Source organism: Corylus avellana, chromosome 5 (assembly GCF_965113065.1).
Source record: "Corylus avellana chromosome 5, dhCorAvel1.hap1.2, whole genome shotgun sequence".
NCBI lineage: Eukaryota > Viridiplantae > Streptophyta > Magnoliopsida > Fagales > Betulaceae > Corylus > Corylus avellana.
Genome location: NC_142494.1, coordinates 7,158,414 through 7,181,742, shown reverse-complemented (window position 1 = coordinate 7,181,742; position 23,329 = coordinate 7,158,414). Strand labels below are relative to the sequence as shown.

Genomic DNA, 23,329 nt, shown 5'->3' with positions numbered 1-23,329 from the left:
TTCTTTGACTTGTTTATTTAAAAAAAAAAACATTTTTTAACTTAAAAGCATCATAACGCAATTTCAAACATATTCTAATAGTTGGACATGCTAAAAGCTATTACAACAAGTCAAACAACCAATAGGATGCTGTTGAAGGAGGAACATTGCTGAGGAGCACTGGTGAGTGGTGACTTCCAAACAGGAACCGTCTTAGAAAAAGTTCGATCTCCGGTTGAAAAAGTGTCCACAACAATATGAAACAGGAGATTATAACCCACTTGACAAAAACAACACCACCAGCAAAGCAAAAGGTTTTTCTGTTTTGCTTGCTTTTGCTGTTTTGCATCAGTGTTACCTTTTGTTCTTCAGAAGGTTAATTTTCCTCTGTTGGGCTCACCCACCAAATGGAACAAAAAATATCAAGGAAAAAGAGAAAAGCCACCAAATGCAAAAATGCTCAAAATATGCAAGACTCCTTGGTGGATGGTGAGGAGGTTGATCATTTCTATAACAGTACAGCGATTGGGAAAAGAACAGTAGCAAAGTTTCCTCCAAGTAAATTGATCCAAAAATGAAAACAGCATTCAAACTAATTTGAAGACCCAAATGACCAAAATGACTCCTGGTAAGAATGAAATCATTTCTTTGCTCCTCACAGAAGAATATAAATTCTCTGGTGCATAAATCAGGTGACTCAAAACCCTATATAACTAGAATCATGATGCATTTTCACCATGATCCAAATATTTACACAACAAAGTCAACAGCCAACATAATTCATATTTAGAGGGAAGCAGATTGTGATGCATTTCAAATCAAAGATAATAAGAGCAGCAAGCTTTGATTTGACTATATTTCCAAACTAATCAAAGCCCCCCATGTCCAGTACATTAGGAAATCAACAACTTCACTCAAGAAAAATACACTTTTTTTCAAGACAAATCAGATAATGTATTTTCATCAAACACAAATTTCCATTCAAACTTACATTTCCCAACCTAAAAGCCTAGAAACAAATTAAAATAAAAACTTAAAAAAAAAGGGGGGGCACTATATTATCAGCTTAAATAAGAGTAAATGTAATCCATTAGATCAAGCCAAACACAAACATCAATCTAACTAGACCCACGCTTTGCCAGTCTTGGAGAAGTCCTAACACTACTCACTCTACCAGAACCGCCCTTCAACTTCTTGTCCTTGAAATCCAAGTCATGTAATTGCTCATCCACCTCCTCCACTCCCCGGCTCCGAGTCCTCGTTCCCACCATGTCGGAACCCGATCCATTACCCAAATCCTTCACAGGGTCACCTTTTCTCTTCTCGCTCTCCATGGCCACCCTATCAAAATCATCCCCAAGTTTTTTAACCAGCCTCCTCTTGACTACAACAACCTGCTCTTCCGCTTCTTCGTCATCATCAACCAGAGCCAGAAATCTCCGCCTCTTCGTCGCGATCGGAGCCGGCGGTGGAGATTCCGAATCAGGAAGTGAAACCACCCTCTTTGGCCCATTTGGGCGCGGCCCATTTGGCGAATCGAGCTTCTTGGCTTGCTTCGTTATGAACTTCTCGCGTTGGGCGCGGAGCTTGGTGACGCTGCCCTCGATGTGGCCCTGAAGTCGGAGGCGCTTGAAACTGAGTCCGCCCATGGACCAGTGGGCCTCGGTGGCCCAGGAAAGAAACGGATCGGACACGGAGACCGGCGGATCGATCCGCTCCTCGCTGTACTTGACGTCCGTATATATCCGCGGGCGGGGGAGGCTGGAACCATAGAACTTCCCGGGACCCAAGGGCACTACCATGGCTAAAAATAGTCAGAGACTCGGAGCTTTTAGGATATGGGATTGTGAGAGAGAGAGCGAGAAAGAGAGAGTGTTGGGGGGAATTTCGTCGAACGGAAAGAGGGCAATGTTGGGGTTGGTTTTGTTTAGGGATATATAGAGAGGGTGGCGTAGAGGGCGGGGATTGGCGGGAATTGAACTTTTTAGCGGGAGTTGTTGGCGCCATGGCATTTTGAGGGAAACATTTGTTACTTGTAATTGGTGTGTTTGAGATTAGGGTTAGAATGAATTTTTTTCACGCGAATCTAACCTGACTAAACATGAAATTAAGAGTTACAATTGAATGGTTTAACTTATTTAATTAAAATGGTAAGATTATGACAGACCTATATAATCTTATATAAAAATATCATTTGAACTCGGCATATAACATTTAGAACTGACTATTTTTAACACAACCCGCAAATTTGAAACGAATTCAATATAAAATTAATTAATTATAATTAAAATGTTTTATTCATTTAATTAAATGTGTTAAATTATAATTGACTTATATAATTTTATTCTTACATTTCAATACAATCAAATCCAACGTATAAATACAAATGAAAAATGTTATGGGTCAATAAATTTCTTATATTTAATCCATATTTTTTTATAAATTTAATACATCAATAAATTTATAAAGTTCACCGTTAATTTATTTAGAGTTGACGTAAATTCAAAAATCTAAAGATCGACCATTTCTCAATTTGGTTATTGAAGTGTGGCCGTGTGGGGTGGTTCGGTGAGTGTCATATGGCCCACTTGGTTGGGCGGTTCAGATACATCCTATATCTCCATGTGGCTCACTTTGGTGCTACTTAAGAAAAGCCACATTAGTATTAGTGAATTGGACCCACCTTTTCTTTTCTGTTTTTCTTTTTCTTTTTCTTTTGGTTTTTGGAACAGATGTTTTCTTGGTATTCCCCGACGTGAGCATGCAATACTCAAGTAAGAGAAGTGCTATGTTTTCTAAATTTTTTCTTTAAAAGTTAGTTTTAAATGACATGTTACTAACACATGAGATTTATTATTTTAAAAAATGTCACAAATTTATAAGATAGTGACACATTATTTAAAAATTAACTTTTAGAAAGAAAATTTGAAAAGAATGCCTTGTTTGGGAAGCAAGATTTTCCAACTCAATCTCAAATTTTTTCTAAATTCAAGTTTGGCAATTTTTTAAACTCAATTCAACTCAACTCAAAAAATTTCAACTTAACTCAAAAATTTTCAACCCAATTAATAAAAATTATAAATAAAGTTTGAAAAAATAAATAAATAAAATAAATAAATAAATTTAGGGTAGCCGAAACACCCCAGGTGGTGGCTGGGCCACCCTAAGCCCAATTGGGGTGGTCCGACCACCCCTTAATATTTTATTATTTTTTAAAACTTCTTATTATTATTTTTTTAATTAAATTTAAAATATATGTAATACTTTATTATTATTTCTATTAATGGGACATATGTTTCATTTATGACCTTAGGATCTCTCTAGAGAGATCCTAATTATTAATTGGATATTCTTCAATCCAAAATGGATCAGAGAAAATCCTCTACCGTGTTTGACCCACATTCTTTCGTGAGCCATAGGTCGAATAATGAAGGTTGTTGATAGAGGACAATTTTCAATCATATTTGCTTTAACAAAAGGGACATATATAGTGATTCTGACATCATATGGGGACATAATTAATGGCGTTGGAAAGCTCATTTAGAGGGTTACAAAGTCATATTTCATTAAATTTTTCTAATTTAAATGTTTACTAAGTTAAAATAGACCGTAAAAAGAAAATTGAAAAGCCGTACAAAATTGCTCGTATGTTGTTTATGTTTGAACAAGCTTTAAAACGAGTTGACAAAATAGCTCGTTCAATAACTCATATGATGTTGGGTTCGAATGAGTTATTCATAGATGCACTCGTTTAAAGTTGGGTTAGAACGAGCTGCTGTGTGAATTGAGAATTCATGTAAGAATACGAGGAAACCATAGTTAGGTTCGAAAGAGCCTCTTACACGTTCAGAAAAGCTCCAATAAATTTTTGTAAACAAACTTTTATTTGAGCGTTTTCTTAGGCTCAGGAGTCTAGGTAGTATAAATATATGTAATGGCTATCTATAGCCTTAATTTATTATGTTATTTTGACCAGTGATCAATGAAAAACACTTTTAAGAGTGGTTTTATTTTCTATCCACATTAAATCCTTGATTGAGTATTAGTTTTAAGAAGAGTTGTGATTCTTATCTTGTTTGTCTTGGCAAACTAATCACTACACGCTGCATTAATTGATATCAAAGTCAAGTTGCACTGCATCAATTATTTAATTGTTGATGGAGATCTTGTGGGCTAAACAACAAAAAAATTCGTCCAAAGCGCGTTAACTAGCAGAGCAGGAACGCTAGTAATTACTACTCTTAACTATCGGCAAATATATCAAGGATTTAATGTGGATAGAAAAGAAAACCACTCTTAAAAGTGTTTTTCATTGATAACTGGTCAAAATAACATAATAAATTAAGGCTATAGATAGCCATTACATATATTTATACTACCTAGACTCCTGAACCTAAGAAAACGCTCAAATAAAAATTTGTTTACAAAAATTTATTGGAGCTTGTCTGAACGTATAATAGGCTCTTTTGAACCTAACTATGGTTTCCTCGTATTCTTACATGAATTCTCAATTCACACAGCAGCTCGTTCTAACCCAACTTTAAACGAGTGCATCTATGAATAACTCATTCGAACCCAACTTCATATGAGTTATTGAACGAGCTATTTTGTCAACTCGTTTTAAAGCTTGTTCAAACATAAACAACAGACGAGCAATTTTGTACGGCTTTTCAATTTTCTTTTTACGGTCTATTTTAACTTAGTAAACATTTGAATTAGAAAAACTTAATGAAATATGACTTTGTAACCCTCTAAATGAGCTTTCCAACGCCATTAATTATGTCCCCATATGATGTCAGAATCGCTATATATGTCCCTTTTGTTAAAGCAAATATGATTGAAAATTGTCCTCTATCAACAACCTTCATTATTCGACCTATGGCCGACGAAGGAATGTGGGTCAAACACGGTAGAGGATTTTCTCCCGTCTATTTTGGATTGGAGAATATCCAATTAATAATTAGGATCTCTCGAGAGAGATCCTAAGGCCATAAATGAAACATATGTCCCATTGATAGAAATAATAATAAAATATTCTATATATTTTAAATTTAATTAAAAATAATAATAATAAGAAGTTTAAAAAAATAATAAAATATTAAGGGGTGGTCGGACCACCCCAGTTGGGCTTGGGGTGGCCCAGCCACCACCTGGGGTGTTTCGGCTACCCTAAATTTATTTATTTATTTTTTCAATCTTTATTTATAATTTTTATTAATTGGGATGAAAATTTTTGAGTTAAGTTGAAATTTTTTGAGTTGAGTTGAATTGAGTTTAAAAAATTGCTAAACATGAATTTACAAAAAATTTCAGTTTGAGTTGGAAAATCTTGCTTCCCAAACAAGGAGCATGCAATACTCAAGTAAGAGAAGTGCTATGTTTTCTAAATTTTTTCTTTAAAAGTTAGTTTTAAATGACATGTTACTAACACATGAGATTTATTATTTTAAAAAATGTCACAAATTTATAAGATAGTGACACATTATTTAAAAATTAACTTTTAGAAAGAAAATTTGAAAAGAATAGCATTTTCCCTCAAATAATAGACCTAGTCGCATTGATATTAGATTTTAAACTTTGGGCTACTTCCGGTGCAAAAATTGTTGGAGAATTTTTGTGAAAAAAAAAATATAGAATATTACTATTCATCACATCAATGTATCACAATTATTTATATTAATTGATGTGACGTGTTTTAATTGACTTTTTACATCAATCATTTCAAAAAAGTTGAATGCTACACTTACCTCTATTTTTTTATACAATTTTTCACACTCATAGATGACTTTTAAAATTGCCATTAGATTAGATTAAAATTCAATAAAAATCTATCTCATATTCAATTGTGGTGTTAAAAAACACTGTGTGAAAAAATTGTGTAAAGAAATAGAAGTGTAGCATTATAAAAAAAAAATAAGAGGCATGCTACACATCATTCTCCACCTCATCTCCCAAACTCTTTTGTGAATCCACTATTAGGTCACATGGGTCTCACAAATTCAATGGTAAATTTATCTATCCATTATGGATCCCATAAATTTAACAATAGATTCACTCATTTACTGTTCGGAGATTGGTGAAATTGGCATAGATAATGATTTTTATCATTTTTACGATTGACTATTTATTTGTCACAAATGTTCTATAAGGTTTGATTGGAGTTGAGAATGTGTTTCTCGGTCCACAAGTTCAACTATATGCTCGTACGATGATGGTTCAAGTGAAATGTCATTCATTTGCTCATAATCAAATTCATTTGTTCCAAGATATAAATGTTGCTCGTCATCAACGATCATGTTATGCAATATTATGCATGTCATCATAATCTCTTCAAGTGTTTCTGGTTCGTATAATCATGTAGGTCCACACACGCTTGCAAATCATGCTTGAACCACTCCAAATGTCCGCTCTACGTCCTTTTTTGTCGACTCTTGAGTTATAGCAATTTTTTTTTTTCTTATTTCCTTATGGAGTATGAATTTCTTTTACGAATGTTGCTCACGAATCATATATACCATCAATGAGATAGTATCTCATTGTATAATCATGGTCATTAACTGAGTAGTTGATCAAAGGAGAACGCCCTTCAGATAGATTTACAAATACATCAAAATGTTCTAACATATTGATATCATTATGAGACTCTAGTAACCCAAAAAATGCATAGCATATCCAAAGATTGTTGGACGCCATGTCTTCTAAAATAATTGTTGGTTCACGGATATGGCCAAAATACGTACATCTCCAAGCATTTGGACAATTCTTTCACTTCCAATGCATACAATCGATGCTTCCCAACATCCTTAGAAATCCATGGTTTTTGCAAACTGTTAGCAATCTAACGATGTCTTTTGGGTTTGGACCTCAAGTGCTAGGTAGAAAAAATCGAACTATTGCTTTAACAAAATGTATAAAACTATCAATTGTAGTCTTTTCTCCAATTCGTAAGTATTTGTCCTTAAAATTTGTTATTACTCCATAAGTGAGCATTCTAATTGCAGTAGTCATCTTATATAGGGAAGAAAATTCGAGCCTTTCAGCAGCATTTCTTCATTGGACAAAATATGTGTCATGAACTATTATTGCATCGTAAATGTGGATAAAAAGGTCATGGCCCATTTGAAACCTCTTCCGAAATTTTTTGGGAGGATATATAGGCCATTTTTTAGCAAAATAGTAGGGCAAAAAATATTTTCTTGGCCTTGCAAAGAATTACGTTAAATAGTATTGTGGCATCGAGTAGAATCATGGCATGATCTTGATCATCTTTCACTATCCAATCATTCTTTTACCATAGCAAAAGTTGAAATTATTTCCAACTCATCATCGGAGGAATAATCATATAAAAGCTATCGAGTTCAAGAATATGATCCATAGAGGGAAAGGGTATTGAAATGGATGAAAATCAATGAGGAAATTGGTCTAGTTAAATTGAAAGAACGCAAAATGTTCGATGGTAAAATAGAGAGGCAATGGGTCTATTTAAATTAAAAGAACACGAAATGTTCGGTTGTGAAAGCAACACATAAGTTTTTAATGTAAACATAAATTCATTTTTGTTGCAACTAGAAATCATAAATGCAATTTCTATTTATAGCCGTTTCCAAGCAGATTTTTTAATGCGATTGATTCATGGTTGGCAATTGACTTGTGTTTTTAATGCCAATGATAAATTCATATTTGTAGCCATTCACTTTTATAAATGCAATTAACGACACAAATTCATATATTGTTGTCGAGGAGTGTTAAACATCTCAATTTTTTTTTTTAAAAAAGTTAGTTCTCAAATGATGTGTCACCATCTCATGAGATTTATTATTTTGGGAAGTGCATCATCAACTAATGGGATGGTGCCATATCATTTGGAAACCAACTTTTGAGAAAAAAAATTGGGATGTGTAGCATTTCTCATTATTGTCATCCACTCTTGTTTTTAATGCCAACAATTTATTCATGGGCATTTAATCGCATTTCATCTGCTATATATTCAAGCTTTAGAAGTAGGAAAACAAAAAAAACCTAACAAAAAAACAAAACAAAACTAAGCTAACCAAACATTGTTTAAAGAAAAATTGCTAATAAAATCAAAGACTGGTAAAAGAACGTGTATAGCAGATGTAAAGGAATAGCAAGGTTGTGTCACCTTTCGACAAAGACTAGTACATTCAATCCCTCTATATAGAACTTTATTCTCCTAACCCCCTTTACTTAAGACTAAAGATCGATGAGACCATACCCAAACTAATGATGTGTTGAATTTCCTCCATAGTTATTAAATTACACACAGTACCGATTTCATCAATAGGAGTGGGCAAAACCCGTCCAAACTTGACCCATCCGCCCGGGCCCGCATAGACCGATTCCCAGTGTTAAAATTGTGGTACTAGGTTGGATTTTTAACTAGCCGTCTCGGGACGGGGCAGGTTACTGTTAGGATTTTTTAAAAAAACATGAGAGTACTCACCCCGCTCCGCAATATCACAAAAACCCTAAGTCAATCTACGCTCCACGGCAAAGGCTCAGCCTCAGAGTTCCGACTTCTCACCAAATCAAGTTGTGTCTCAGTCTCCCCCTTGGCCTCAGGCAACGAAATCGCGCTTCCATTTGATTTCGCTTCATTGTTAATTTGTTATGGGTGTCATTATTTGATTTATAGCATGAAATTGGTGGTGTTGCATTGCTACTAAATAAGCCAATTTTTGGGTTTTAGTCTAATATAATCTACCAGTGTTTTAGTCTGATTGTGTTTGTGTGGTTTTGACTCTCTCTCTCTACCGTTTTAATTGGCTGTATTTGACTGTTGTATACTAGAACTTATTAGGGTTTTATGTATAGGTTAGCTTAAACGGTTGCTGAAAATAAAAGAATGACAATGAAGAATTAAGAAGAAGAAAATTGAATGGGGAATGAAAAATGAATGGCTGAAAATGGAGGCTATTTTCTTCAATTGGAATTTGGAATGAAAGCCCCTGATAATGTATTTAACTTAATTTTTGTTGGCCTACATAAGTAGCCTAAGGGAATTGGGAACTACTAGAATGAAAGTATGGGGCTCAGCCCGCCAGGCTCACAAGTTCATCCTACAGCCTGCTAGGGCAACAAGCTCGTTCGACATCTCGCCAGGCCCACACACTCGTTCGATAGCCCGCTAGGCCCCCAAGCTCATCCGACATCCCACTTGGCCCACACACTCGCCCGACATCTCGTCAAGCCCATAAGCTCATCCGACAACCTGCCAAGCCCATAGGAGAGCCAACCCAAACTTTGCCCCAAAGGAGCAGCAAGCTCACCAAAACCAAACCTTGTGTGAAGCACACGTCCAAAAGAGAAATATCATATTTGTCAACCATTTTTTGTGGAAAGCAATGAATGCACATGCTTATGAAAGATAATTCATTAAAGGATGGCAGCTAAAAATGGGAACAGAATCATCTTCAGTTCAAATCAGCTTGATATTCTCTAGTTAGTTATAATAGATGGGTATTTTTGTCTTTTCACTTTTTGATCGGCAAAAATACCCCTATACTATATAGTTAATTGGATATTCTTTAGTTCAAATAAAATGAAGAGAATCCTAATTCATCAAAATCACCCACACAATCGAAGACCAAATTTTTTTTTTTTTGAAACAATTTCTCTTGCATTTCATCACAAAAACAGAGTACTTGACTCTACATAGAAAGAGCAAAAAGCTCTTGGGATACAATATCAGCTATACAACTGGGTGCTTCGTTTCTCCAGATGCGGTCGATGGGCCCATTAATTGCAAATTTCGCCAGTCCATGAGCCGCTGCATTTGCCTCCCTATTGACGTGCCTCACCTCCCATCTTCTAAAATCCCCCAGAAGTGTCTTTGCGTCCTCAACCACTTGTCCATATCGGCTCCACTGGTATGCCTTACAGTTTATTGCTTGGACAACCGTTTTGCAATCTCCTTCAAAAATGACTTCTTGAATCCCCATTTCACGGCTAAGTTCAATGGCCCTAAGTGCTCCCATTGCCTCTGCTATAACCGGTTCTGGGTAAGCCTCCACATTTTTGCACAGGGCGGCAGTGATCTTGCCCAAGTGATCTCGGACCAGCACGCCTATCCCCATACTCTTGCTCGTATTATCCAGGGCCACGTCCCAATTTGCTTTAAAAATTCCCACAGGAGGACTCTGCCACTTGATCTCCCGTCTCTCCTCAACAGCAATATTTGTTCCTCTTTCCTTAGCCTGGGCTGTTTTATATTCCTGCAACCGCCTCTCTGCAATATGGACAACCTGGACTGGGTGAGTAAATAGGCCCCCATGCAACACTGAATTTCGACGGGACCAAATCCCCCAAGCTATTTGCACACACAGCTCAATCTCCTCCTTATTACATTTGCTCCGGAGAAGTTCCATAAACTCCATAGCTTCTGTGTCTAAGCTGTGGCACTTTTGGATTTTCCGTGGACCCACCCCCCAGACATCTTGAGCCGCTGGGCATTGCCATATAACGTGCTTGCCTGTTTCTATTTCTCTCTCACAGAGCATGCATATAGCATCCTTCACCACCCCTTTTCGGAGGAGGTTAGCTTTTGTGGGTAATATATTGTTGCACAGTTTCCATATGAACACACGCACATTGTTAGGAACTTCTAACGCCCATATAAGTTTCCACATCTCTGTCCCTCTTTCCGCTGTTGATACCTCTCCCAATGTCTTCCTAGCCTTCTCCTGCTCCAAATAATATGCGCTTTTTACTGTAAAATCCCCCGTCGGTGAGGCTCTCCATATTTCCTTATCGGGCTGCTGGTATTTACTAACCGGCAGACTACATATTAGCTCCGCTTCTTCCTCCACGAAAATGTCACGGATTAAATGAACATTCCATCCAGTCCCACCAGGTCCCATCAGCTCACTCACCGTAGCATCTGCTTCCAATCTAATCACCGGGGATTGTATTGTAAAAGTAGTGGGTCTAGGTAGCCACCGATCTCCCCAGATGCGTACATTTCGTCCATCTCCTATACGCCAAATAAGCCCCTCAAGAAGAAGATCCCTGGCTGACAAGATACTTCTCCAGACTAGAGAAGGTCTGCTGCCAATAGTTGCCTCTTTAAATGACCCTTTAGCAAAATATTTTGCTTTTAGAATCTCTGCCGCCGGACTTTTGGGATTTTTTATGAGTCTCCAACCTTGTTTTGCAAGCAAGGCTTTAACGACAATTTTCTTATGAAAGCACACGACATAAATGATATTTAACCTATATAAGGAGGCTAGACCCAAGTATGCTCTTATGCCGTAATTTCCATATATCTCTTTCATTTTCACCTTTATACTTTACTAACTTAAGTATCAGAGGTAGCGCCACCGCTCTCCTCCCCCTTCACAGCGCTCCACTCTAACTTTGGTTAAATGTGGATAGCCACTCGTTGATTTTATCCATCAACACATATCTTTTTGTTTAAACGAAGTTTAATAACATATCTTAACTAACTTGGTGATATAAGTAGAGATACTATTACTCAACTTTCTAATTATTGGATCAATGGATGGTTACCATGAACTTAGTTAACATCGGAAATGGGAAGATTTAATGGGACCAGAATGCAGAAAAATGAAAGATAATAAGATATTAAGAAAGAATAATTCAACGAAAGAAGATGCCTGGTGGGCCAGATTTCATACCTTTAAGATTACTTTTTGATAAAAATATGTAAAAATGGCCATGTGAAGGGTCATATTCCAACAATACTTATGCTAAAAATAGTATGACATAAATGATGAAGAAAATGCTTCCTTCCAACCTATGAAAGTGGATATAATGATGTTTAACATTAATTGTCCTTGGATGGTTAGGAGAAAAGATAATAAAGTCTTTTCATCACGAGACACATCACTATGGCTTATACTTTGTCTTCTGAATTTAATGAATAGTGTTGACAACTTTATAACGAGAAATGATATGTGTGCGCTGTAATTTGTTTTGGGTAAATTTTATTTAACCTCTCAAATTATTACTTTAATGATTACCCCATAAATTATTAATTGCGACAATGTACCCTTAATTTAAAAAAATGACAAAATTACCCTTACTAAAATAAGAACAAAAATACTAAAAATCATTTTTTTTTCAAAATTTTGAGGGTATTTTTGTCTTATTAAAAATTTTATATAAGTAATTTCGTTATTTTACTAGCATTGAGGGGGTACACTGTCATTGTTTTAGTAGTTTGGAGGGGTAAATTGTCGTAATTGATAGTTTGTGAAGTAGATTATCATTATGGTGGTAGTTTGAGAGGGTTAAGTTAACCGTTCAAATTTAATTTTAAATGTTTTTTATTAAAAAAAAAATGAAAGTAAATATACACATGCTGTAGTTTTTTTACAAACCCAAGTCGAATCCTATATATCTATATATATATATATATATATATAAGGAATGTTCACAATTTTTTTGCAGTCGAATCCTACTCCCAACCCTGGTTACACTTACGATTTTTTTTTTTTTTTTTTGTTGCTCGTAAAATTCAAAGTATATTAGAGAACCTTCTGCTATTAAAAAGTTTGTATATTAGAGAGATATACAAACTATAAATTTCCCAAGAGGTAGCTTAATCTGTTGGGACCACACTTAATGAAGTAGAGGTCACTAGTTCGAATCCTCCTCCCCCCTCTGACGAGGTCATGCATAATTTTAGGGGTTAAGCCTAAATTTTAGGCTCAAATATATATATTTTTAAGAAAAAAAAAATCTAAAATCAGGGATTCCAAGTTAGGGGTATCAATTTGTATTTATGTATCGAGTTTGGATCGTATCAAGACTTGAGTATAAATATTTGAGTTAACTACAACCCTTTAATTTTGTATTGCGTTCGTGTTGAGTTTGCGGATCATGGTAAAATTTTTTTGCCATTATGTCATGTAACAGGTTCGAGTCGTATTGACTCGTGTATAAACCTATATAGGTCAAGTTTATCTCGACCCATTTAATTAAGCCGGTCACACTGCTCAACTCTAATCCTATAATTTCGTGTCGAATTTGCAGATCATGTCAAAAATTGCCAGTCTTACTCCCCACCCTGGTTACACTTATGATTTTTGTTTTTTTGTTTTTTTTTTTGTTGGTCGTAAAATTCAAAGTATATTAAAGAACCCTCTGCTATTAAAAAGTTTGTATATTAGAGAGATATTAAAGCTGTAATGATAAATTACACAAAGAGGGTATGTTAATTTAACCAAAATAATAGTTAAATACACGTAAATTCGAAGAAAGAAAGATTACCAAAAAAAGGTTATGCAAATTTGACGTTTTCTTTTTCCTGATTTTTCAAATGATCTCATTCCTGTCGGCAAATTCAACCAAACTAATAATGGGACAAATAAATTAGTTCAGTGAACAGGTGGAAATCAGTTGAATATTTAAAGATGAAGCAAAATTAAAACGTTTTTTCTTTTTTCTTTTTACTAGCAGCAATTTCCGACCTTTCCATAAAATAAAATGTTTTTATTAAAAGTTTTTTTTTTAAAAAAAAACCAATCTTACGTGTATAATTTTTTTTTTTTTTTTGACATGTCCTCACAAGAGGGGGAAGGGAATTTGAACTAGTGACCTCCGCTTCATTAGGCATAGTCCCAGCCGAATGAACTACTTCTTGGAAACTTTTAGGTTTATAATTACTTGGGAATATAAGTACTATTTTTAATGAGAAGTGCTAAATAGCCAAAGAATAGGAGCAAAAATTCTTTCTAAACTGACGTGGCAAGAATTTTAAACACCCTAAACCAGCTGTTTAGAATTTTTTTTTTTTTTTTTTTTCATTTTAAAATTCTTTTCCATCAATTTGAAAAATAATTTTGGCTCCTACTCTTTAGTTCTCTAACCCTTCTCATTTTTAATTGCATGCATAGGTCATTTGGCACTAAGGTCTAATGTGTCCAATTGAATCCCACCAACAATATTTTCAGTATTTTTATTTATTTTTTTTATTTTATATTTTTTATTGTGAGTGGAGGTGGATTCCATTCGAAATATATATTTTATAATCCTAATTCTACCTCTATTCATCTATAAAGGTAAGCTTAACTACTTCCATCAATTATTAACTCATTGAAATGTGAATATTCTTTTATTCCATCACTTCAAGGAGAGGATAAAAAAGAAGATAAAAACTACTAATAAGCTATTAATTAAGGAGGATAAATCTGTGTAAATGTTATTAGGATAAGATAATGACTCCTAGTTATGTCTACAATCTTCCACAAGTGTAACGAAGCTTAAAACCATTTAATTGGAAGCTTGACAAAGACAATTAGATGATTGTTATTTGTATTTTCTGTTTAATCAAATAAAAATAGAGAACCATTTGCGACTTGCATTAAAAATAAAAAAACTTCAATTTATAGTAAAACTTTCACAAAAAACTTCATTTCAGCTTAAAAAGAGATGTTGCAACCGCCTAAAGGGGGTTCGGGTTAGGTTGAGGGATTTTTCAAGATTCTTTTATCCCTCCGTGTGCTCCTTTGCTTAAAGGGGCTTTGGGTAGGATTGAGAGACATTTTGAGGTTGTGCCCTTTCCTGTGCCCATTTTTTACCGTTTTGTGTGGCCCATATCTTGGTTTTAGACTAAGATATAGAGGATTTAATCTTTTTATTTTTTGCCAATTTCCTATTATTTGATTGTATTTTTAGCATTGTTTTTCAATTTTGGGTTTGTTGTCAAAAAAACTTAGCCATTTTTTGGTTTTTTTTTTTTTTTTTTTAATCCCATATAACCATTCCTTATTTGCTTACAAAAAAGAAAAAAAAAAAGAAGACAAGTTGCAAGTACAAATCACAAATGATCGGAATCACAAATCACAACCTCATATAAAACGCTATTTAGATCCCATTGCTTGAGCAGCCTTCCCAGCAACCCGAACAAGCAGAGCAAAAGCTGCTAAAAGACTAAGGTGAGGCCGAACCATTTCTCAAATAGAGGGTGGCTATTTGTGTTCAAGTGTTAAGTTTGAGTTGTTTTGAGGTATAAATATAAGACTATATAAGTCAACTCTAACTCAATCCATTTAATTAAAAGGATTAGACATCTCAACTATAATCCGCTAATTTCATTTTTGATTCATTTTGGGTTCATATGTTGTGTCAAAAATTGTCAACCTTAAATGTAATGTGTCAAGTTCGAGTTATTTCGAAATATGAGTATAAGACTATATAGGTTAACCATAACCCAATCAATTTAAATAAACGAATCAAATTCCTCTACACTAACTTGATAGTTTTGTGCTGGGTTCATATTGAATTTACATATCATATTAAAAATTGTCAGCCCTAATCTAACATGAGGCACCTCTTAAAGTGGATTGCATTGATGTAAATCCTATCACAAAGTATCTCATATTGTCAAAAATTCATCAATTTTGATAGTAATAATTAGGGTTGTGGTCAAGTTGAGTAGTACTAAATGTTCAAGTTTTATTAATTTAATTTTATTTCGAACACGAGCTATGCTCAAACTTATTATTGAGCTAGATAATTTTTCAAATTTGGCTTATTTATTTTTTTAGTGAACTTGAGCTTGTTCACGAGTTGTTCAATTAACTTATTCATTCCTTATATAAAGTAAATAATGTCGATTTTTATTTTCTTATAAATCCATACTAATTAATAGTTAATTAACTATTGTTAAGATTTTATCATTTTATTTAATTAAACAAAGTAACTTCAATCTTAAATAATCTAATCTTTAGTTTATATGTATTTTTTTTTATAGCGAATATCTAAATTTATTATGCACACACATATATTTTTACATACGCACACTCATGTACATATCTATATCAAGTATCAAGACTCACAATAACTATAATTCAAATTATATCCAATATATTAGGAAAACATTTACTCTTTACTTAAGGTGTTGTTCTTAAAAAAATAAAATAATACTATAAAAAATAATAAAAATGAAGTTATCAAGTTTATACGAGTTGAGTCGAGTTTATACAAGTTCAGCTCATTTAATAATAAAGCATAATTTTGTATTGACAATCGACTCATTTATTAAACCAACTAAATTTGAGTCGAGTTTATACGAGCAGGTATCGAAAATTGTTGAATAAAATTGTCCATTTTAAACCCTAATCCTAATCTAATAAATAGAGTGAGGTCATTTACTCGAAAAAGAGCACACAAAAAAAGGGGGGAAAAATCATATTTAGTTCTTAGGTTTTCATTTGATTTGAATTTTGTTCTTAAGTTTTTAATTTCAAGAATATAATCCTTAAATTTTGTCCAAGTTTAAATAGTCTCTTTGTCACTTCACCGTTTGTTGTCTGCTATATATGTCTCATTTGACACGTCAATGTCCATCTCAACATCCCAATGCAATGCCATGCCATGCCAACAAAACTGAAGTATTTGATATCGTAGATTTGTTCTTTAGGTCCTTAGGTTTTGTGTTTATCTAAGTTCTATGTGCAAGATTTATAGTTTTTCTTGGATAAATCTTACTCTTGGTGTTCTCCTAATCCTTTGTAAATGTTGTTTTCTAAAAAAAAAAAAATATGAGGGACTACCGAGGTAATATATATAAAATAATATCCGCATAGGATTAGGAAAATAGTAAAATAAACCATAATAGTTTTTTTTTTTTAATGAATGACTAAACACTTGTTAGTGTGACATTGCATTTGAGTATTTATGATATGTTAAATGAGACATGTGGTAGATAACGAACCATTAACTTTGACGGTGAAGTGACAGAGGGACTTGCTTTGAAGTTTAGTAAAAGCTAAGGATTGTATTCTTGAAATTAAAAATTCAAGAACTAAATTCAAATCATAAAAAAACTTCGGGGCTAAATATAATTTTTCGAGAAAGAAAGCGCAAAAAAAAAAAACAAGAGGTTTTATATTACTTCAAAGTCACCGGTATTCTTCACACATAAAAGGCTTAAAAGCCAAAAAATTTCCACGAACTTTTATAAATAATCAGCCACACTCAATTTTACCATAACCTAAAACTTCCACTACTCTCGTGAGTCCACGTAGCAAGTCAAACAATGTTTCTCCCAGAACTTTACACAAGGAATGAATGGCTGCCACGTAGCATTTTTAGAAAGAGTTTACTCCACAAAACAAAAACGAAATAGTTCCCTTGCCTAGTACGGTAGCAGACTTGCCTACCCAGCGCCAACTGAACTCTGTCTCTCTCTCTCTCTCTGACTTTGATCTCGCTCTTCTTGTTTTGCTTTGTCTACAATTGTTGCACCGGAATTGTGTTATAAGGGAAATGGATCTGGACGTGGAGGGTAACGTCGCTGGAACTCCCCAGACTTTGATCTCCAAGAAACTTCAACACAGCGAGGTAGTCTTTTTGTTTTCGTTTCTTGGTTAATTTTGAGTTTTTAATTGATGGGTTTTTGGTAATTCGATGGAATTTGATTGTTTGGTTGACATATAATTTTTTCTTTGGTGCTTTCGAATAGTGGGTGTGGGTTAATTTTCTTTGTTGGGTTCGTTAAGATTGTTAATTTTGGTTGTTGGGGCTGCTGATTTTGGTTTGGTTGATGGGTATGATCTGTAATTGTTTGAAATCTTATGGTTTTTTGTCGTTAATTTGCTTGGGTGATTCTGATAATTCACATGCATTTCTAAGGTTTTGTTTGGTTCCTGAGAAAGTTAAGGGGAAACTAGGAGTAAGTTTTGCTGCTTGGTTTGCAAGAGAAGGGCGATTCTAATAGATTTTCTGGATAGTTGTAAAAAGTGTTACTTTAGTTGGGTTTACTACTCACCCACTCCAACCTTTTTCCCTTTTCTCAACCCTCAAACAGTGCTTTTGTTATTTTATCATGGAGCCATATTGAAGATGAGTTGAGAGCAGGAGAGACTCAGTAAGCATGCTTAATTTCAACATGTATTCTGAGAAGTACATAGACAACAATGTGTGACTTTAGGCGTTGTGTTATAATCTTAGGTTTAGCTTATATGGATAGAAACAGCGTTATTTGAAATGTTTTATGTGTTAGGTGCAAGAAGGCATTCAATAAATATTCTAGAGCAAGTTGATTATCCTTTTAGTGGTCTACAAGACTGTTTAATATCACTCCTGTGCCAGCACGAATGTTCATGCTTGAGTACATGGTGTTTTGACCTGCTGTTTTGCACAGAATGGCTAATTTCTTTACCTTTTTGATTCAAAGAAATGAAAGAGTGAATGTTAATGAACCCACTCTAAGGTGTGTTTCCTTTGAAGGATGAGTTCTAAGCATTCAAATGCCCTTTGCTACTCCAAAACCCTTTTTTCTAAAGTTAATTGATTTTTTCCCCCATAATAAGGGTAGTGATAAGGAATTTGATAAACCAAAACAGCTTGTTTTCCACTTATCATTTTGCTTCCTGTTTTTTTAAAAATATATATTTATTATGTTGGAACTCTCCCCACTCACGCACACACAGACATGCATGGGCACATCATCGTGTATGCTTTTACACATACTCATGTTCTTGCAGAATACAATTTTGCCGTTGGTATATTTCCCTCTCCTGAGTTGATAACTGCAGAGGACTTTCAGATTCGTTGTTTAAATTCTGTGGACATGCTTAGTTTCTTTGCTTATTTGATGCAAAAGTTGATCAACTACATGCTCATGGACCAATCTTATTGTTTAGGTTGACAACAGCAAAGGGAAAACAAAAATAAGCTATGAAGGGACATGGCAAGACCAAGTCAAGGTATATTGTCAGAATTAACTCTGTGCTTTGCTGATAGGTTTCCTTTTGCTTAGTGTTACTTGTGCTGTTTTGTAATTTTGTTCTTTCTACAGGATGCTTCAGCCAGTGATCCTGGAAATTCTACTGTTGTAGGATCACTGGACAGTGTTGATCCCCTCAAGAGCACCACGTCAGGATCAATCAATTCAAACAATCTTAACAGTTCTACTTCTGATATAACATATAATGGGTATGATGAGAATGCCAATGGTGGTGGTGGTGATGATGATGGTGGTTCCTATGAAGATGATGACTATGTTTCTGATTACGATGACAATGATGATTTCTTGTACGATGATGGTTATATAGGGATGCAATCCCAATTTGATAATGTGGATTTGCCTCCAGGAATAGAGGTGTCACTTCCTTGGTTGAACGACTCGGATTCAAGTGTAAACATACCAGTTTCAACAAGGACTTTAATTGTTTCAGATCTTCCAGAAAGCAAAATGCAGGCAGCTGCTGCAAGCAGTTCAATCATCCCTACAGAGTTAAGTTCAAAGGAGAAAGAAGAAGAAAACAGGGATACAGTAATGGGAGACGTTCTGCAGTTCAAGCAATTTAATATTGGGGATGATTTTTCAGATCATCATTATAGCCGCATGGGCTTTTCAGATGGGAAGGTGACTTAATTTGATATGGTTTATGATTGTACTTTAAAGAGAAAAAAAGATGTAAATTTACGCTTTGCACCGGGTCTCTCTATATGCTGTGTGTGTGTGTCCCTTTCTAACGCCAACACCAGCACAAACACAAACACAAACACAAACAATTACACAGACATTTATGTATGTAAGTAATTTCTCTGTGTTTCCGATATGAATTGCTATGTGTCTCTTTGTTGATAGGCACCCAAGAATTGGGCAAAGAGAATTCAGGATGAGTGGAAAATGTTAGAGACGAATTTACCAGGTGAGTTCTTACTCTTTCTATTCGGAAATATTGTGCCATTATAGCATTTACATGTCAGGATTATCTTGGGACCATTATCACTGATCAAGCTTTTCTATGTGATGTGGCCTGTAATATCTGTAAAGCATTAAACATGGTCCTTATTTGGGATAGAATTAACGTCTTAAGCCCTTTAATGTTAATGTTTAGTGTATGATACCAGAATATGAATGGTTTTCTTCATTTTGCAAGTTGTCGTTCCCTGGACTACCTTTCTTTTACCTCCCCTGCCTCTCACTGCTTCTTCTGCTGCAGACACAATATTTGTTAGAGTTTATGAAGCAAGGATGGAACTTTTGAGGGCTGTTATGATTGGACCTGCGGGCACTCCTTATCATGATGGCCTTTTTGTCTTTGATTGCCTCTTTCCCGATACTTATCCCAGCTCACCACCGGTATGTATTTGGTGGAAATGCCTGTACTTTCATCTTAATATCTTGTATTGTATCGAATAGAAATTGGGAGTTAATATCCTGTACTTTCTTTCAGATGGTGTACTACTATTCAGGTGGCCTTCGACTGAACCCAAATTTGTATGATTGTGGGAAAGTCTGCCTGAGTCTTTTGGGCACCTGGACTGGTAAACCGAATGAGATGTGGATCCCAGATAAATCAACCATGCTACAAGTTTTGGTCTCTATACAAGCTCTGATTCTGAACGCAAAGCCCTTCTTTAATGAGCCTGGTTATGAAAAAACATACATTGGGCCCGAAGGGGAAAGAAGATCGCTTGCGTACAATGAGAATGCTTTTATTCTATCCTTGAAGACAATGATATACACATTGAGGCGGCCACCAAAGGTATGATTATTCCTACCATCTTTGTCTGGATGGTAGTTTCATTTATCAAGGTTATCCATCAACTGCTTTGCTTGCACATGCAGTTGAACCATTAGAGTTGAAGCGTAGTACTTACATAAATTTGGAGCTCCTTTGCCCTTCCTTGGTTGCTTTCTTGTAGGTCACTTGGGCTTAGAGCCTGTTTGAGATTGTGTTAAGGAGCTAAAAAAGTGTTTTTAGTACATAAAAGGTTGTGCCAAGCAAAAATTGGTCCGTTTGGTAAAAAACTTCAAAGAGCACCTTTTGGTTTTTGCTCCAAAAAAAAAAGTCTGAAACTGCGTTTTGGGAGAAGTTTAAAAATTAGGTTTTTTTTCTTTCTAAAAAGCTCTTTCAAGCTTTTTCTATATCCAAATGTGTGTGTGTAATGAAAGTCTTGAACAATAACCTCACCCTCTGCCTAGATCTTAAGGGGTGTGAGACCCAATGAAATCTTGAACCATAACCTCACCCTCTCCCTAGATCTTAAGGGGTGAGCTGCATTTATCATCCTGATAATACCATTAGGTTTTCTATCATACATATGCGTACGTGGAGGAACTGATGGACTAAATTTTCTATATCTGGCTCTGATTTGCAGCAATTTGAGGACTTTGTTGCCAGTCATTTTCGCAGGAGAGCACGTGATATTTTGGCTGCGTGCAAAGCATACATGGAGGGTGCTCCTGTAGGGTTTGTTGATAATGAAGGAGCTCAGGATAATGCTGGAGGAGACCCCAAATCAATTGAGTTCAAGTCAAAAGTAGATAAGATGATGAATATGATGCCTGGAGGAGACCCCAAATCAATTGAGTTCAAGTCGAAATTAGGTAAGATGATGAATATGCTGGTAACAAGCTTCGCCAAGAATGGTTCGACAGACATTGAGCAGTTTCGCCTTCCGGCCTAAAATCACACTAGAGGAACCTGGGGTAGCGTGGGGAAGGCTGGTAAGATCTAAATATGTACAGGGGAGTTGAAATCAAACATATATAGCTGGTGGCCTTTCTCATTGCAATTTTGATGGAATTGGACCATTGGTCTATCATATATTTTCCATTCCAAGTAGTTGTAGATATAATTCGATGATTTTGGGATGATGGGAAGAATTTCTATTGGATTAAGATGATTCATCCATGCATCTCTCTAAACTAGTGATCGAATGCGGTTTTTATGTTATGGGAGGACTTAGCACACTGCATTTTGGGGGACTCGTGTACTTAATTATGAACATCTATTTACTATTGAGGGTGTTAAACATAATTGGAAAAAATTGGAAAAATTGGTCATCGTGGTTTGTATTTTTATATATATAAACATAAAAAGAGAGTGTTTCGATGGAGCTCCCTTACATAAGTAGGTGTCTAGGCAGTTCGAGGTGCGAAACTCACCTATTCGGGCAAGTGAGTTTCATTAATGCCTTCTCTCAATTATATAACCACATTAGCTGATTAAGACAACCAATTACAAAAGATCCTTATCCATTTATTCCTGCACTCTCTTTTACAAGATTGGTTTATTTTATCTACTAATCCAATCATGGTCAATGTAGAGGGTTTAATAGAGATCTTAGGTTGCGACCAACAATAATCAAAGAATATTACTTCTAAAACTCAATCCCTACCATCCATCTTGTGAAATGTGACCCTTAGAGTCATATAGATCACCATCCTCATTCCTTAGTGATATATAGTCAGCCATCTTCAAATGATCGTGTATACCTTGTCATCAGGGCAGAACCGTGTATTTGCTCGCGGGACTATTGTCCCCTCAAAATTTTGAAATTGTCCCTCAAATTTATGATTTTTTATGAAATGTTCTCCCAAAATTAAATTTTTATCCCCAACTTTTTTATTTTTTTAAATTTCGTCCCTTCACCTTTAAATGTCTGGTTCCGCCCCTGCTTGTCATAATCAATCACCTTGCCACGCAGCATAAGACGAGCTAAAAAATGATTACTTCTCATGGTATTCCCATTACTATTAATTATGATTGGACAACTAAATTAGTTAATTTAATTCCACACAAACTTTTGGTTCATAAGTATTTATAATTGAGTTTGATACAAAAGATTGGGCTTTTATATTTAGTGTTAAATTGAAAGTTGATTCATTGTGTATTTTTCTCAATTGCTTGACCCAATTTATCATCTATTTAATGAATGCTTTGTTGTAGTCTTCAATTGAATATTAATTGAAATTTCAAGTGAATGTGTTGAGTACTGTAGCAGCTAGTTAAATCCTTAGCCAAAAATGGCTAGCCTGATGTGAAGCTTTTTTTTAGTATTTTTTGCTACAAAGTTAGCCAAAATAACCTAGTTGTTGCACTAATGAACAAGCAACAGACAAGCGTGCTAGCGCGAAAGCTGTTGTGCTTACCCAATGTGAGAGCTCTAAGTAGAGGAATAGCTACTCATGGAGGAATAGATGGTATTTTCCCAAAAAAAAAAAACCTACTATATTTTATTTTTTAAAACCAAATGAAAAAAAAAAAACTTTTGAATGAATTCTGTGGGTGGTTACCCATGGAATTTTCATATATATTTTTTTAAAAATTTTTTATAAATCTTGGATATTTTAGTAATTTTGATTCAATTCTAATGAACGTCTATGTTTTGTCACCAAACAAAATAGTAGGAATAATCATTACATTCTAACTTCTTATATTTTTAATAAGACTCATTTTGTTCCAAAAAGAATGACCATTTCGTATACCAACAAACGTGCCCTTAAAGTCATATAGATCACCATCCTCATTGGTATATACTTGGAGCAAGTTCTGACATTTTAATTTAAAAACGTGAGTACTTGAGAAAAAAAAAAAAGGGGGAAAACATGAGTGCATTT

The 23,329-nt window shown here is 34.9% G+C and overlaps 2 protein-coding genes and 1 pseudogene across 2 annotated transcripts; 1 reads left to right on the top strand and 2 right to left on the bottom strand.

Annotated features, from left to right (window-relative positions):
• Window positions 1-807: 807 nt before the first annotated feature.
• On the bottom strand, window positions 808-1,921 carry LOC132182585 (microtubule-associated protein). Its single transcript, XM_059595869.2, has one exon. It carries the CDS (start codon window positions 1,779-1,781, stop codon window positions 1,098-1,100), a length of 684 nt encoding a protein of 227 aa, XP_059451852.2. The 5' UTR covers window positions 1,782-1,921; the 3' UTR covers window positions 808-1,097.
• Window positions 1,922-6,110: 4,189 nt separating this feature from the next.
• Window positions 6,111-6,987, bottom strand: LOC148585322 (uncharacterized; annotated as a pseudogene).
• Window positions 6,988-17,099: 10,112 nt separating this feature from the next.
• LOC132181101 (putative ubiquitin-conjugating enzyme E2 25) lies at window positions 17,100-21,694 on the top strand. Its single transcript, XM_059594167.2, has 7 exons — window positions 17,100-17,310; window positions 18,615-18,677; window positions 18,770-19,339; window positions 19,565-19,628; window positions 19,923-20,062; window positions 20,157-20,468; window positions 21,085-21,694. Exons 1-7 carry the CDS (start codon window positions 17,236-17,238, stop codon window positions 21,391-21,393), a joined length of 1,533 nt encoding a protein of 510 aa, XP_059450150.1. The 5' UTR covers window positions 17,100-17,235; the 3' UTR covers window positions 21,394-21,694.
• Window positions 21,695-23,329: the final 1,635 nt, after the last annotated feature.